The 16,957-nt window shown below is 41.2% G+C and overlaps 1 protein-coding gene and 1 non-coding gene across 2 annotated transcripts; both read left to right on the top strand.

Moving 5' to 3' along the window:
- The first annotated feature begins 1,204 nt into the window (after nucleotides 1-1,204).
- Zbed3 (zinc finger BED-type containing 3) lies at nucleotides 1,205-14,682 on the top strand. Its single transcript, XM_047556784.1, has 2 exons — nucleotides 1,205-1,337; nucleotides 9,682-14,682. Exon 2 carries the CDS (start codon nucleotides 9,696-9,698, stop codon nucleotides 10,380-10,382), a length of 687 nt encoding a protein of 228 aa, XP_047412740.1. The 5' UTR covers nucleotides 1,205-1,337; nucleotides 9,682-9,695; the 3' UTR covers nucleotides 10,383-14,682.
- Nucleotides 7,114-7,251, top strand: LOC124987771 (small nucleolar RNA SNORA47). Its single transcript, XR_007109280.1, has one exon. It is a non-coding gene; the product is annotated as a small nucleolar RNA SNORA47 (small nucleolar RNA).
- Nucleotides 14,683-16,957: the final 2,275 nt, after the last annotated feature.

The raw sequence follows: 16,957 nt of genomic DNA, 5'->3' as shown, positions 1-16,957 counted from the left end.
ATAAGTATCCTTTCTGTCAGATGAAAATTTTTAATCTAATAGTTAACATTTACATTACAAAATTCTCTCTTTAAAGACACCAACCAGTTCTTTCTTCTTAAGTCATTCTTGGAATGGTAAGGAGAAATTCTATTAAATAGATTTTGCAAATCTAGTTTCTAGAAATAATCAGTTTTAAAAAATTAATTGAAGATCTGGGGATGCAGCTCAGTGGTAGAGCACTCCCTTAGCACCTGTTAGATCCATAGCACCAAAACGACAAAACAAACACAAACAAACAAAAACTTGAACCAAAGCAGGTAGGGTGAATTGTATTATTGCACTCAGTAATTTCTTGTTCTGAATTAAGAGAATTATTTATCTCTCTGCTCATTGTCACCTGACTTGCAAGTCTCCCTTAGAGGGGTATGGAAATATGCCTTCTTGTTCTTTAGCAGCAAGCTTGGGGTCACGTGACTTGCTTTGGTCAATAAAACGCAAGCAGAATTCAGGCCCCCCACAATGTTTTATGTGCAGCATGTGTACAAGAGCTGATAGTTATATCCAGGAACTTGGCAAGGCTTTTGTTAAACAATTGACAGATTGAAATTGGTCATGGTGGGCGTATTTACACCTTTGAAATAGCAAACATTACAAATCAGGACTTTTCCCTCTCCCCCAAAGTTGGTTTACCAGTACTCCATGAGCACGTCTCAAAAAGTTAATCTTTAGCCTGGATCCTGGAATAAAGAAAGTTGGTAGAGTAGAGCCAAACCTACATGTAGCTGATATAATTTTCTTAAGAAATGGACATTTGTTATTATAAATCACTGACTTGTAGGGGCTGTTTGTACCAAAGCATAAACGAGGCAAAGCTGGTACACCATACGGGTCGTGGACGCCAACGAGCTCTGCCTTTATCTGTCCAGACCTTACTTGGGGGGATTTCTTCCAACAACTTATGACTTCACGTGGCCAAAACCTGAAAGGATGAGAACCGCATTCAGAGCTCAGGACCAGGAATCCAGGTCTTGGAAGGTTAACGCAAAGATATAAAACAGTAGTCACATTTTAAACATCTCTAAGCTATTGCATCATTTAAAACCCCTGGCAAACGTGTGTCTATCCCTCGTGGGCCTGGATGATTTAAGAGTAACGGCCCCACCGCTTTCTCTTAAAGGCCACCACTAGTCTCCGTCCTCCTTCTCACTCCCAGACACTTGAATTGCGCACTGTGTCTTTAAGGGAGAAGCGGAGGTTTCCGTTCGGGACAAAATGTCTGCGAGGAGCCTGGAGGGGATGGGCGATATTGGACTCGAGGCCCGCAGGGGACTCCCGCCGGTGTCGCGGGCCACGCGGTGAGTATGGGCCTGGCATCTCGCGGCGCCTCGCCTGGGCCAGCGGCCGGGGCGTGGCAGGCCGCCGCGGGAAGGACGTGGGCCGCGCGGGGCTGCGGCGACGTGAGCCAAACCCCAGCCCGCGTCGCCGCCCCGCGCCGGGGACCGCGGGGACCGCGGGTATGCTAGTCGGCCCGGACGCCCAGCCCACGCACGAACCGCTGCACCGTGCAGGGCGCTGAGCGTGCCCTTCGCTGTCGCCGTTATTGCAGAAGATGCATTGGATGCGGGCTTCCACCTAAGGCCCTGCTCGCCCTCTTCCAGCACGTCCTTTTTCACCTTCCTTACAGACTCCCTTCAACGAACTTTTTCTGAATAGCGAAAACCATCGCCACTTTCCTGCTCTCTCTTTGTAAAGTTTTCCTTTATTGCAGTGAGACTTTAACCGCGCCAAGGGCTGGGCGCGCTGCCGTGAACTCTCTCTAGTTGGGACTTTTGTTCCTGCATCCCACCTGTGGAGAGGGAAGCCCAAGGCAAAGCCAGAAGTGCACACTCGAGTCCCCACCCCCATCCCTTCTGCTGTGGCCTTCAAACAAAAGGATTTCCTGATCTTTTTGGAGTATACCGGAGCAGTTAGCCATAAACCCTTCGCTGTAAATACAGTAGCCAGAAGTGCAAAGCTTTACCAACCAGTGTTTTTTCCCCTTCTAGAGACAGAAAAAATAAATAAATAAATAAAAGTATTTGCGACCAGTTGAACTTCCAAATAGGCAAAACTACAAAGATGAGATGTTCAAGAGCAGCTGTTGCAGAATAGCTTAATAAATAGACATAATTAGAACCATTCTTTGCTATACCTTTTATTCATATTGGTAGTTTTTCTGGCCAAAAAATAGTTTAAGGCAACTGACTACAGAAAGCATGCAATATGTAAAAATGCCAAGAGCCCAAACTGGTTAATTCTCAATTTAAAATTCTTTTGAGTTACAAAGGCCTTCGAAGCAGGGCACCTTTAAATCCCTCTAATTCATATTAAATCATGCATTTCTACAAGATAAAACGAATGGCCACCTTTCCTTTTAGAACCCTATGTATGAATAAAGTAATGCAGATCTGAAATAAAGGTCCACTTTAGAGCTGAATGTTTTACAATTTTCATTTTTAAAAATGCATTAATAGAGTGAGTGAGAGTGCTCCACTGCCTTTTAGCTAACGGTGGAAATATCTAAGAATTTGGCTTATGACATTTAGGGCACATCTCTGATTCATCAGATAATTAACTAATTTACTGGGTCCAGTAAATTTTTTACAATCCATAAATAACTTTTTTCCTAAATGTTTTCACTCTTAACCCTTTATTCCCCACCTAGGTATCCACATTTTACGGTTTGGAGTCCTTTTTACTTGCTTTTCAAAGCCATAAAGCTCATAATTGCATACTAATTTTTTAATTGTCTGGATTTGTTTATAAATAGATGAATACATGGCAATGAACTAATGGGTCAACAAAGATGGACAGATAACAGGTGAATGAACTGTGATTTCCTGACATTTCAGTTGTCAAAGCTAATTATCTCTTTTATTATGTTCTGCTCTGGTTTGTCACTGGAGGATGGAATTAATGAAAATCTTTCTTAGTGTTTCCACACAATCTGTATGAATTTCACATTCATGTGGATTTCTCACCTAATCCAGGGCTCAGCTAATACATATTTGTTTTTCTCCCTGACTAATTCAACTAAAGTGATTAGCCATCACTGCAGGAGGACACATAGAACTGTAATTCAGTTGTTCTTTTGAGAACATTACTTGTTTCTTTGATCTTTAGCCTACTTAATATTTTTCATGGGTATAAGCATAAATATATAAAATAATAAAATTAACTTTCATAGGTAGTTCATAGGATGACTACATGTATTAAAGTAATGTGGGTCTGAAATAAATGTCTACTTAAGAAGGCTTTAAAATATTTACATTTTTAAAAAATGCATTAATAAGGGGCAGTGGTATAGCTCAGTGGTAGAAGACCCTGGGTTCAATCCCCAGAACTAAAAAACAAACAAAAATTTTGAGAGTCTCTGCCTTTTAGCTAATGGCAGAAATATCTAAGTTTGACTTATAATAAAATAATATTCACAAAATTTGAGCTCTTCTTTCACTCTCTATACTGGTATTCAGGGAGATCTGAATTCAAGGCTGTCAGTTTTAACCTGATTATTAGAATAGAAATGCTTCAGGATTAGACTCAAGTGCAGAGATATTAATGTGAACTTTTTTTCCCCCACGGGCTTTGATATCTTGTCATGTCTTGGATAATGGATACTCAAATGAAATTCAGCCATAGGACTTGTTTAGAGGCATGGTACCAATAATAATGCCCTCTCCCTTTCCAGAAAATATATAAAATCTACATTTGTTTCATCAGGTTTTCTTTTCCCCCCTGAAATTGGACACAAAATTTTTCATTGTTAAATTAATTTTATGCTGGCAGTACTTTTGTGTAGCTTCAAGATATCTTATTCTTTAGTTATACCCTAAAGAATTGGAATTTCATTGACATCAAGCACTAATGGTAATAATGGTAATGGGTTTTGGTGGTGGATAACACTGTGTACTTTATCCAGTTGGGGAGGGCAGAGAAGAGATGCTGAGCATTATCAAGGTTAGTGCTAGGGACAATAAGGCCTCCATGGCACGGAGTGGCCCCTGGCCTTTCCCTTCTGCTTTGTGAACACGGTATGATGGAATTCACCCTAATGAGTGAATATTGATCTGATCTTTACTAGGGATATCAAAGTTATTGTTGGAAACATTTCTTTCCCCACCAGGTGGTGAGCTTCCTGAGGGCAGAGAATATGTGGTGCTCTTGAAAAGCTCAGCAGCAGGCATGCGCGTGACCCTGAGCAGGTGCACAGTGACCATTTGAACAGAGTTGGGTGGAATGAATGAATGTAAGCAAAGTAATAACATCTGTTGGCACCTTCATAGTTTAAAAAATGTTTAAGAAAATATTAAGGGAGCTCTTATTTTCCATTTTCTTGTTAGCTAATCATAGAATAACTGCCCATGTTTTGTTATTGAGTACTTGGAAAGGGTCAAGTGCATATCACAGGCTCCAGTTAATCAAACCCTCCCCATTATCTCCTGTGGCCTGAGTGATGGGCAGCTTATTTTACATGAGGGTCAGTTTAGAAGTAAAAATAAATTTGGAGAATGAGGGCCATGGATTTTTCTTTTTTATTTGCTTTTTGTATTAAGAAAGTCCTGAGGAAACTTTTCCAATTTAGACTATTACTGTATTGAATAATAAAATGTCCAACAAAAAAACAGATTTTAGCCACTAAAATCTCAATGTGGGTATATCTAAACAGTAAATACTGGTAGCTTCTTTGTTGTTCATGCCTTAAATTTATATAACTCTGGGGAGTACAGCCGTGAGATCATTTGCATTATCTGATTTTAGCCACTTATTAAGTGGCAGATAATCTTCCATTTCCCTTGACACATGAGGAGCTTGAGACTCATTTAGTGGCAGCTACAAAACATGGGGCCAGGTTAATTTCATTGAAAACAGCATCTCAGAGTGTCCACCCTGTGCCAGGACAATGAACAAAGTGAGCCCCTCTGTCCTCATGTCCTATGCCCCCTGTGGGTACAGAATCTCCTTCTGAGGCAGGGCACCAGGAACCACTGACATTAGGCTGCCCCATACACTGGGTTTCCCCTGGGCTAGATGACAGCATTCTATGTATGCAGATCTCCCAAGAGGCTCAGCAATGGGCTTCACAAGGAGACTGTCCCCTCCAGCTTCCATAAGTAAGGGTGGCACAGCCGTGTGTTATGGTTTAGATATGAGGTATTCGCCCCACCATCCCCCGCAAAGCTCATGTGTGACAATACTAGAACATTTAGAATTGAAATGATTGTGTTACGAGAGCCTTAATCAGTACATTAATCTACTGATAGGGATTAACTGGGTGGTAACTCTAGGCTGGTAGTATGTGGCTGGAGGAGGTGGGTCATTGGGCAGTGTCTTTAGGATATATGTTTTGTACCTGGTGAGTAGTCTCTCTGCTTCCTGGTAGCTATGTCCTGAGCCACTTTCCTCCACCAGACTCTTCCACCATAATTTTATGCCACATCTTGGGCCCAGAGCAATAGAGACAGCTGTCTGTGGACTGAGATCTCTGAAGCCATGAGAACTAAGTAAACCTTCCTTCTCAAAAATTGTTATTGTCAGATCTTTATGGAAACAGTGGTGAAACAGCTAACTAAAACACACTGCCTGAGCTCACATGCCTGAGGAGCCAAGCATTGTTGTTGTTGTTGTTTAAGTATTATTTTAGTTGTAGGTGGACACAATATCTTTATTTTTTTATGTGGTACTGAGGATCGAACGTAGTGCCTCACACGTACAAGGCAAGTACTCTACCACTGAGCCACAGCCTCAGCCCCCAAGTATTGTTTTATAGTTACTTTTTATTTATATATAGATCCTGCCACATATACACATATTCTACCTAAAAATCTATATATGATCATACACATCACTACCTTTTTTCTTTGGCTTTTGTGTTTCTGTCGTCCTCTTTTCCCTCCTTTCATATCAGCTACCACCATATCAAACCAAACCAAACCAGGGTCTCCTTCCTTATTTTTCTTCATGTATATATACAGATGGTCCCCAACTTGCAATGATTCAACTTAGGATTTTTTTTTTTACTTTACAATGGTGTGAAAGCGATATGCATTCTGTAGAAACCACTCTTTGAACTTTGATCTTTTTCTGGGATAGTGATGTGCAGTGCAATATGCATGTGATGCTGGGCAGCAGCAGGGAGCGGCAGCTCCTAATCAGCCACGTGATCACAAGGGTAACAACTGATGCTCTACAGTGTATTAGATGCTGCTTACAATATTTTCAGCTTACATTTATTGGGATGTAACCCCATTGCAAGTTGAAGAGCATCTGCATAGATCTGTGTATGATTTAATAATAATGAGATCATTTTATAAACACTTTTCTACGTCTTGCTTTTCTCTCTGAACAGTTCCTCCAGAAATTCCTCTAGGACATTTGGCAGAGCTTCTGCCCTTTTAAATGGATGCATAATATTCCCTGGCATGACCAGATATTATGTGCTCAGCTATTGTGTTGTTAGGCACAAAAAACGTTTCCAGTTTTTTGCCATTCTAAATAATGTTTCAATAAACATCCTAACACATGACTTTGTATATTGGTGCTTTTAATTTTACAGAATAGATATTATCCCTATTTTTAATTAATATGGAAATTATCAGATTCCATTCCCAAAAGCTGTCACATCTTCACTAATAATGTGTGAGTGTGCCCTTTTCTCAGCTCCTCTTGTAGCTTTAGCTATTAGACCTTTTCAGTTTTGTTAGAATGATGGATGTAAAATGACGCCTTACTGTTACTCTATCATCTCCCTGAATATGAGATGTGTGTTTTTACAAGTTTCCCAGCCATTTGAGTTCATTCTTTGGTCATTTGCCTACTCATATTTCTTACCTGTTTTTCTCTTGGGTGGCCTGCTTTGTTCATGTCAGTAAGAGCTCTTTGCATGTTCTGTTGTGACTCAGGAGTTCCCAGACTTTCTCTTCCAAGTTAGATGGCTGAAAGTGAGGTTTCTACTCTGCACCATATGATCAGTTGAAATGACCTCAGGGATATCTTCCAGAGCTGGGCAGGCTGTTACAACTTGTTTATCAACTGTGGGTCACTCTGTGAATACTGAGTCTGAACAGAACATATTGAGCCAGAAGCAGCCTAGTGTGGAGGACTGAGAAGGTGAGGCAGTCCCATACCATACTGCTTTCTACCGGTTAAGACCTCCAACAGCGAAGGGTTGCCCAGGCAGAGGATGTCCCTCTGCCAACCTCGGAGGGGCAGCACTGTGCTGGCCGACATTTGTGGTACTGCTTGTCCCTGGCTCAGATGAGGCTTTCCACTAAGTCCAAAGGGTCACGACAGTAAAATCAGTGTTCCTCATCTTCTGCTCATATTAACTCTTAAAACAGGGCATTCACACAGGTAACACTCCTTTGGGTGTCCCAGAATTTTTAAGAGACATCTTGCACAGAGGTAAAAAGCATGATAGAAATGGGTCACCTTTGGCACTGTGAGGGGAAATATGAGCAAAGATGACTCTTAGACTTAGGCACAGATAAAAAAAAAGAATATGCAGATTGTGTTCAGCTTTAAGTCCCTAGCTCAAGAAAGCATATCAAAATGCAAAACAGTAGTCTTGATGTTACTTGAAAAGTTTCATTTTTTTTTAACTTATGAAATAAATCACAGAAATTCATTGCAACACTACCTCCACTTTTGTGTATGTTCATTAATTTAAAAAAATAAAGCACTGTGGAAAGATCATACACAATTTACAAGGAAATGAAATTCTAAAAAGAAAAAAAGAATAGAAAAGTTGAGGGTTAAGAAAAATGTTTCTAATAATAAAATCTTGTTCTGTTTACTAACCATAATGTTACAGACCCATAATATTTACTAACATAAAAATATCTTCCTTGGGGCTGGGGCTGTGGCTCAGTGGTAGAGTGTTTGCCTGGCACGTGTAAGGCACTAGGTTTGATCCTCAGAACCACATAAAATGAATAAATAAAGGTATTGTGTACATCTACAACTAAAAATACATATTTAAACAACAACAAAAAAATCTTCCTTGAAGGCATCTATACTCTCTCTTCCCACCTACTCCTACTTTTTGGACTTTATTATTATTATTATTTTTTTTTTTTTTGCGGTGCTGGGGATCGAACCCAGGGCCTTGTGCTTGCAAGGCAAGCACTCTACCAACTAAGCTATCCCCCCGGCCCTATTTTTGGGACTTTAGCAATTTAATAACTCTCTTGAGGGAAATGTAGGATTTCATTTGTAAAGAACTTTTACTTATCATGAATAACCACATTTAAACTAATGCCTGTATCAGAAGATGCATAGCCTTTTTTTATGCTAGAAGAGGTCCAATATTTCTTTTATGATGATTCTGATAGATTCATTATCTTATTTTTTTTAATGTGAGAGATCTGCTACTTGGCATGAGTGGACTTGCTTGTTGAGAAAAAGAATAAATTAGGTTTAAAAAATTATAATGCATCTCTAACAAGACTATTAGCAATTGAATTAAGAGCTTACACTAACTGCTATAATTATAGAAGCTTATCTTTCTGTTCTCATCTTTGTCTTCAGTCATTCCCAGTTGTGTTTAACTGGAGAGGTTCTGGAACTTTATCATCTCCAATGCTGCTGATTCAGAACTGGACAGTGTACACAGGCACTGGACAGTTCACTGATCAGTTTCTCCCACCTTCACCTTGACACTAAGATAAGTTGTCAGGAGAGCTTAAAGGATCTATCAAATGTTCTCTTATTGTTTTTAAATTTTCAAAGAAAGATTGTCCAGAAACAGACATTTGGGTCTTTGTGAACTTATTCCTAAAAAACAAACTTACCTTTCCTCTACTTTTTTTAGGGTATGTTACTGTAACAGAGAGTTGCTTTCCTAATATAAAAGACTGCAGTGATAGTTATCACCTTACATTTGAATCCCTTTAACACAGATAATTTGCTAGACAAAAAAAAAAAAAAAAAAAAAAACTTTTATTTTTCTTCCTTAGGTACAAGTACTGAGCAAGCTTCTGATCTTGCAAATATACAAAGGGGCCAATTAATTCGGATGAGAAATGAATATAACTAATTTTAGCTGGGCATGCCTGTAATTCCAGCAACTCCAGATTGCAAGTTCAAGGCCAGCCTGAACAATTCAGTGAGACCTTGTCTCAAAATAATAAGGGCTGAGGATGTAGCTCAGGGATAGAGCACCACTTTCAACCCCAACACCACAACTGAGAAGGAAAAAGAAAGACTGTTCACCACTGGTATTTCTACTGCTTAAGTTTAGAAGCAAAATATTCATTCCCCAAATTTATTTTCTGCTTGTTTCTAAAATTCACTGTGCAACACTCAGATACACAACAGAACCTCACCCTTTTTCTGAAAAGGAAAAATGTATGCTAGTTTTAACTAGGCTTAAAACTACAATACTTATTTAAGCTCTTTTTTTCTGTACAAGAAGCTTAGCTTCCCACAATTAGTATAAATACATGGGACATGGGGATCCATTGAATTTCAAAGAGAATTCCTAAGTTAGTACAATTTTAACATGCTTTTGTGATGCATCAGCACTTAATACTATTAAGAAGAAACCCAGACAACTATTGCATTTGCATGTGTAATGAAAGGGAGGCAACTTCATTGGCCAACTACAATCATAGTTTTGTGTGAAGATGATAATGATTCCTTTTTTCCCCCCTCTGGTTGCAGACACTACAGAAGGAATGAGGAGGGAGGAGCTGGCCGTGACCATGGGAGAAAGCAGCAGGCGGGAGGATGCGGAAGCACCCGGTGTCCCGTGTCCGGGACTGCTGGGGGCGCCATACTCCGAGGCCTGGGGGTACTTCCATCTGGCCCCGGCACGCGCAGGGCACCCGTCAGGCCACTGGGCCACCTGCCGGCTCTGCGGAGAACAGGTGGGACGTGGCCCTGGATTCCAGGCCGGAACCTCTGCGCTGTGGAGGCACCTGAAGAACGCGCACCGGTGGGAGCTGGAGAAAAGTGGCGCCCGGCGCTCGCCGCCTGCTCCGCCCTGCCCGCTGTCCAACCCCGCCGCGGCCGCAGAGGGCGACTGGGCACACCTGTTGGAGCAGATGCGTGCCCTGGCAGTGCGCTGCAGCAGGCGTGAGCGGGAACTAGAGCGGCGCGAGGCCGCGGTGGAGCTGGGCGAGCGCGCCCTGGAGCGCAGGCGCAGAGAGCTGCAAGAGGAGGAGCGCGCCGCGATTCGAGCGCGCCGCGAGCTCCAGGCTGAGAGAGAAGCTCTGCAGGCGCGGCTGCGGGAGCTGCGGGAGCTGCGGGAGGCGAGGCATCGCGAGGGCTCCCTGCACTGGGCCTCCACATCGCCCCCGCCTTTCAAAGAGGAAGCCGAGGAGGGAAGGGATGGCTGTGTCGTCACGAAGGTCCTGCTGTAGAGAACCTTGGTCACTACCACCAGCGCGTAGCGGTGCTCCAACAAGTGGGTTGCGGACCAGTGCCCTCACCATCCCCTGGGCACAGAATGAAGTGTCGCTGCCACCAAATGTGGGGCCTTCCACGCGCTTCTGATGCCAGAGTAGAACCAAAATCAGTTCTCCGGCTGCCTGGGAAAGAGCCCCTTTGTTTTCCTGAGCCGTCAGCCTTTGTTGAGCACAGGAATGGAGCTGCATAGCAGAGGAAAACGGCCCTAGTAACTCCAATGCCTCGCCACTTAGGGCTGGTTACTAAAAGGACAGAAGCTTCTTTACATACTAAGGACTTATCATACTATTCGTCTATCTACCATGCTAGCCAGGAGGAGGCCCGGGAATGATAAAGGTTTTTACTTACAAAAGAGTTTTACTCATCTAATGAATAATGTTTGCCCAACACCAAGTTCTGAGAGAAAAAAAAAAAGAGACCTTTAGATTCCATGAATACTCTCTACACATTTGTTGTCTCTCAAACTTCTTATCAGGACAGTCTTGAAGAGCCCAGTTTGATTCCCCCATCTCCACTTATTCAACTAGTGTCAGGTGCACCCTGTTTCCCTCGCCATATTCAAACCCAATGGTAGGTGCAGTACTTTACCCCCTTTTCTGTACTAGCAGTACATCTTGTCACTGGGTAGAGCATTTCCTTCCCCACATCTTCATGGTCCTTACTTTTGGACCCAAACAGAAAGCACCCTTTCACCCAAGGCTACATCTCCCTGCCATGTTTTCATACCCTTCCTTTTCTGCAGGTGTTTGCTCCCTTAGCATTCCTCCTCATGATTCTTCCTTCCCTTTCCTATCTGCCCCAGCTATGTTCAGTTTTTCTGTACTAAAAAGACTCAGCCCAGAAGGGTCAAGTAGTCCTTGTCGCCTATTCTTTCTCCCCATTTATTATTTCTCCACTGCAGGTCAGCTTTCCATGCAACATTCCACTCTTTCCAAGTCACTACAATCTCCCAAAGACCAAATATCATTTTCAGCCTTATTGTGATTAATCTCTCCCTTTTTGAAATCCCTCCTTTGATAGGTGGAACCTGCTTTTCCTCCAAAGAATTCCTTTTCTTTGTGTGAGCTGGTTCTAAAATAGTTTTTCTTCAGGCCTCCTTTGTACTCATTTTTTATATTAAAAAGCTCCATCAGGGCAAGATTAGTAAAATGAATACCCCAAATACATACCACCCTCTACCTACATTGAACAATTGTTAATATTTTGCCTTATTGACATTTTATTCTCTCTTCCCTATGCATATGTAATGATGTTCCATCCAAAAGGATTTCAGTAAGTGTCTCCCAAGAACAAAACCATGATTACAGTTAACTTTCGTACAGGCTCTTAATACAAGTCCTGTAACAAGATGCCCCAATTGTACAAAGTATGACTTTTTGTCTTCTTTTTAAAAACAAGTCCATGTATTCCTATTGGTTATAACTCCTATATCTCACAGCTTAGAACAGCCCCCTGATGATTTTTTTCCCCCATGACAGACTTTTTGAAGCTTCCACCTATATTCTGGATTTGTCTGATTATTTTCCAGGACAATTTCTATACTCCTAGCTCATCTCATAGAGGTACAATGAACTGTGCCAACAACTCCTATCTCCAAGCTCAAATGTTCTCTCTGGGTCAAATCCTTCATGCCCAGTCCCATTATATATCCCTTGCCCCTATTTGCTTAATCTTGCCATCACAAATGGAAGAAGGAAACCTATTCAACTGCATTCTTTCACCAGATAATGAATATTTTATAGGCACTTAAAGTATATCAGGCAAATAATACACGCTCTACATGTATTATCTCACTTTATTCTTACGGCAGCTCCATGGGGGAGATATTGACACTATGTTTTACAAATAAGGAAAGGGAGATAAAGGGGTTAAGTAGCTAGCATGTGTAAGATCACAGCTGGTAAGTAGGGATGGTATTCCAATGCAATAAGTCTCTTTCAAGATGCAATGCTCCTAGCTACTGTACTGCTTCTAGAGAGCTCCACGTCCCTCTTAGTCACCCAAATGGACACCTATTTCTTTCCTAACTAACTCCATTTTTAGTTACTGAAATTAACTGGAATTAGTGACATTAACATTTACTGAGCATTCACAGCTGGGCTAAATGCCTTACAAGAATAATTCCGCAACACAGCAACCCCATGCATACACCCATTTTGTAGATGAGATAGACTCAGAGGACTTAATGTCTTCACAATCATATAACCACTGAAAAGCAGAATAGGATTTGGACTTGTCTCACTGAATCCTACGCACCTACTCCAAGTCTTTTTCTGCAAAATACTGCACCTGTCTGCCTTCTGTTTTCATAGCCGAGTTCATTTATCATTCATCTGGGATTCATCTTACCATCCATGTCTTCCCACACCAGCCACTACTTAACACAGTGACCAAAAAATTGTCCAAAGTAAACGTTGATTACATCACTTTTCCTGCTAAAAACTTGAGATCACACATCACTTGCTTACTATAGCAAACTTTGTGGCCTTACATTCTCTTCTCCCACCCCAACCCTGTGCTAGTCTTATCTGTTCCCTCCCCTACATATACTGTATGCTCCAACCAAACTGGACTCTCTTCCTGACATGCCCTGATCTTGGCACCTCCGTGCCTCAATCTGCCTTCCCTCCACTTAAACCCCTTCAATTTGAGAATGAAAAATCCCCCCAAGGATGGGGGTATAGCTTAGTAGTACAGACCTTGCCAAGCATGTATAAGGCCCTGGTTTCAATTCCCGGCACCACAAAAAATGGAAAAGATAAAAATTGCCCCCATTTTCCACAAAATTTGCTTTGATCTCGCCTTGTTTAGAGGCATTTTCTTACTTCCTTGGACTCTGCTAGCATTTGTCACAACTCTTCATTCAGCACAAGGCTTTGTGGGTTCCTGTCTTCCCAACCCTGCCAGACCCTGAGGCCTTTCGGATAGTTGTTCTCATTCGTTTGCTCCTACAGTGCCTTGCAAATAATAGATGCTCAATAAATATTTGAGGTATGGAATTCACTCTGTTTTAAGACTTTTACAAGTTATTTTCCTGTAGTCAGTAATATAATTCTGCCTTTAATTCTGAGTATAAGTCCTACTAAAAGGAAGTAGCAATCATTTCTTGAAGCTCTTTCTCAAGAATGATTTAAAAAGTTCCAGTTATTAGGCTGCTTGGTTTGAATCCAATAAACTATTCTTACATATTTTTTTCGGGAATACTTTTTATAAAACTTTTTTCCTTATATAATTAATATAATGTCACAACCTATGAATAACAGCAGAAAAAAAATCAATCCTTCAATGTCCTGTCATTTCTTTTGTCTTTTCAAAGTTTTATATTACTCTAATAACAGGACAAGTTATTTCTCTTACATATTGGAATTTAAATTCTTCATGTGGATTTATAAGTTGAGTTATAAAAGCAAAAAAGACTTATGTAAATGTTATTCTTCAATTTCACCAATTTTTCAGAACCATTAAAATAAAGCACAGATTCACTTTTAGAATCCTACACATTCCCTCAAGAAAATGCGGATGGGAGGCTGAATGGCATGTTCAGGGGACAGGAGAGAACAAGCAGCCTGAACACTGCCTGGTGCTGGCTGTGGGAAGTAGGGTCTGATTTTACTCTGTCCTACATACTTCTGCACTGCTGTAACTACTTCTTATATCAAGCATAAATTACTTTTATAATAAAACTACTTACATTTTACAAATAACAAATCCTCTCCCTCAGTATTCAGCTTCTGTAGTTAAACAATAGTATTGGATATAATCCCCCATTTCTAGAAAAGCCTAGAGAAAATTGGGGTCCTTACACGTCATCATTTGACAGACCAGGATCCCACAGAGTAATCTGTTCACTCTTAGAATATAGTAGTGGTGGCAGGTCACCTGACTCTAGTTTCCTTAATAGATATTGTGCCTTTAGCCTTGAGGACTCCTTGTTCATCCGGCAAAGCATTAACTCCAGAACCAAGCAGCTGAGCTGGCACCCTGCTAGCAGCTAAGAAATGGGATTTGAGAATGCAGAGATAGGTTCTAGGGATTGGATCAACCTCTCTAGTTGTGGCAGGCTGCTCACAAAGAGCTGTCACCGATAAACGGTGATGGTGATACCCCTTATGTGTATCAACAGGGTTTCCCTGGTTTACACGACTGGGCTTGCCAATAGCACCATCCTGTATTTTTTTGGTACTGGGAATGGAAGCCAGGGGTGCTTAACCAATGAGCCACATCCCCAGTCTCTGTCTCTCTCTCTCTTTCTATCTATCTATCTATCTATCTATCTATCTATCTATCTATATGTTTATTTGAGACAGGGTCTTCTTGCTAAGTTGATTAGGGACTTGCTAAGTTGCTGAGACTGGCTTTGAATTCATGATCCTCTTGCCTCTCAGCCTCTGGGATTACAGGTGTGTGCCATCACGCCTGGCTCACCTTACACTTTTGAGGGGTACATGCTGTGGCAAGGTGGATGGCTAGAACTGGCATACAGACTGTGCCCTGAAACTCAATTTCTAATGTTGTAAAGTGTCTGTTGATTCTTCAGATTTAACTCCAGCAGGGAGGAGGGGGTGAGAAAAAGTAGAATAATCACAATTAAACTTGAAATGAAACTAAGTTGTCCATGGAGGCTAGAGAAGAGTTTGATTTGGGTTAGACTGAGTTTCTGTTTCAAATAACTGTCTGTATCCTTAAATCTCACACAAGATTCATAAACACTGCATTTAAAAAATTCTGTATTACTTGGACTCATTAAAGAGGTCTGGCTTTTCCCCCCCTTGTTTGTTACAGTACAGGAGATTAAACCCAGGAGGGTCCTACCACTGAATTACACCCCTAGCCCTTTTTATTTTGAGACAGAGTCCTTACTAAGTTGTTCAGGCTGGCTTTGAATTTGTGATCCTCCTGTCTCAGCCTCCAGAGTTGCTGGTATTACAGATTAAGACACTGTGTCTAGTCAAGGAATTCTATTTCAAAAGGTCTAACCTTACCTTTCAACATCTTGAATGTGCTTCTTTGCTTGGAAAATGGATGAGGTGATCATTAAGGTCCTCTTTGGCTCTAATATGCTATGATTACAGGAAATACATTAAAACATTAATGGACATTTTAGTGAATCAGTTGATTGGTTTAAATGGATTTTCTTGTTAACTGCAGATTTAGTTGAAAACATTGAAAGTCACACACATATTCTTTTGCTAAAAAATATTATTAAAAGTAATAACAGCATTAAGGTACTAATTCCATCAGATTCACTACCAAGAACTGAACCTGTGTATAGCAATCATCAGCCCCCTCTCTATAATCCACTCCTTTTGCCCTCACAACACCCTGCAGGCAGAGCAGAAAGAACTGTTCATGGTTTACAAATGACACCCCAAACTTCCAAAAGATTAAGTGACTTCCAGAAAACAACACAGATAGTAACAGATTAGGGTCTGAAGCCCAGTCCATGGGTCCATTCACATCTGTGGCTAAACAGCTGCACTTCCTTTTAAGGCCTCTTTTAATCTAGCCCATCTCTGGCAGTACTAGGAGCTCTGGATCTTGGTCTATGTGTTTTGTTAACACATGGGTTTACGTTGGCTATTGCCTCCCACAAACTCTGCTATCAGGGGTAGGCCAACAGCTTTCCCAGAAGTGAGGTTGGCCTTTATATTAGTTTCCTATTGATGCTGTAATAGATTACACATCTTAGTGACTTTTTTCCCACTGATTAGAGATTTATGAAACTCAACAGTCTTTAAGTTGCATATACAAATCAAAGCCCGACAGTTAATTTACATAAATTAAGCATGTTTGGGGAAGAGAATATAAATTTTTCACCATTAAGGCAAAGAAAAATATGAATTACAGTGGTACCTTAGTATCTATAGGGAATTAGTTCCCAGACTCCCCACCCACAATATAAAATTTGAGGATTCTCAAGTCTCTTATATAAAATGGCATAGTATTTGCATATAACCTGTGTGTATCTTCCCATATTCTTAGTGACTTTTAAAACACCACAAATCAGTTTTACAGTTCTGTAGGTTAGAAGTCCCAAATAGATCCCAAAGTCTTGGCCAGCCTGTGTTCTTTCCTGGAGGCTCTAGGAGAGAATCTGGCTTTTGCCTTTTACAGTTAAGGACTGTCCATATTCTTTGGCTTGTGGCCCCCTTCCATCTCTAAGGGTAGCATGGGCCAGTCAAGTCTCTCACCATACATTAATCACTTAAAGGACCCTCATTATGTTAAGCTCAGCTGGTTAGCAACCTTAACCCCTATCCCCAATGTTAACATAATGATAGGTTCCAAGGATTGAGATACAGACATCCCTGCAGGGAGTGCATTATTCTGCCTACTATAGCACTGTATGGTGGAGTAAGGCAGATGTGAGGAAGGAATGTGCCTAATGGGTGAGCCCCTCTTTCACAAAAATTACACTACACTGGGGGGGGGGGGGGGTCCTAATTTATACCTACTTGTATTAGTCTCTCTGGATTTTCCTGGGACAGATACCTGGAAGGTGGCTATCCAGAACACCTCCAGGGGAATT

This window comes from Sciurus carolinensis, chromosome 6 (assembly GCF_902686445.1).
Source record: "Sciurus carolinensis chromosome 6, mSciCar1.2, whole genome shotgun sequence".
Lineage (NCBI taxonomy): Eukaryota > Metazoa > Chordata > Mammalia > Rodentia > Sciuridae > Sciurus > Sciurus carolinensis.
This window is presented reverse-complemented; position numbering and strand designations above follow the sequence as displayed.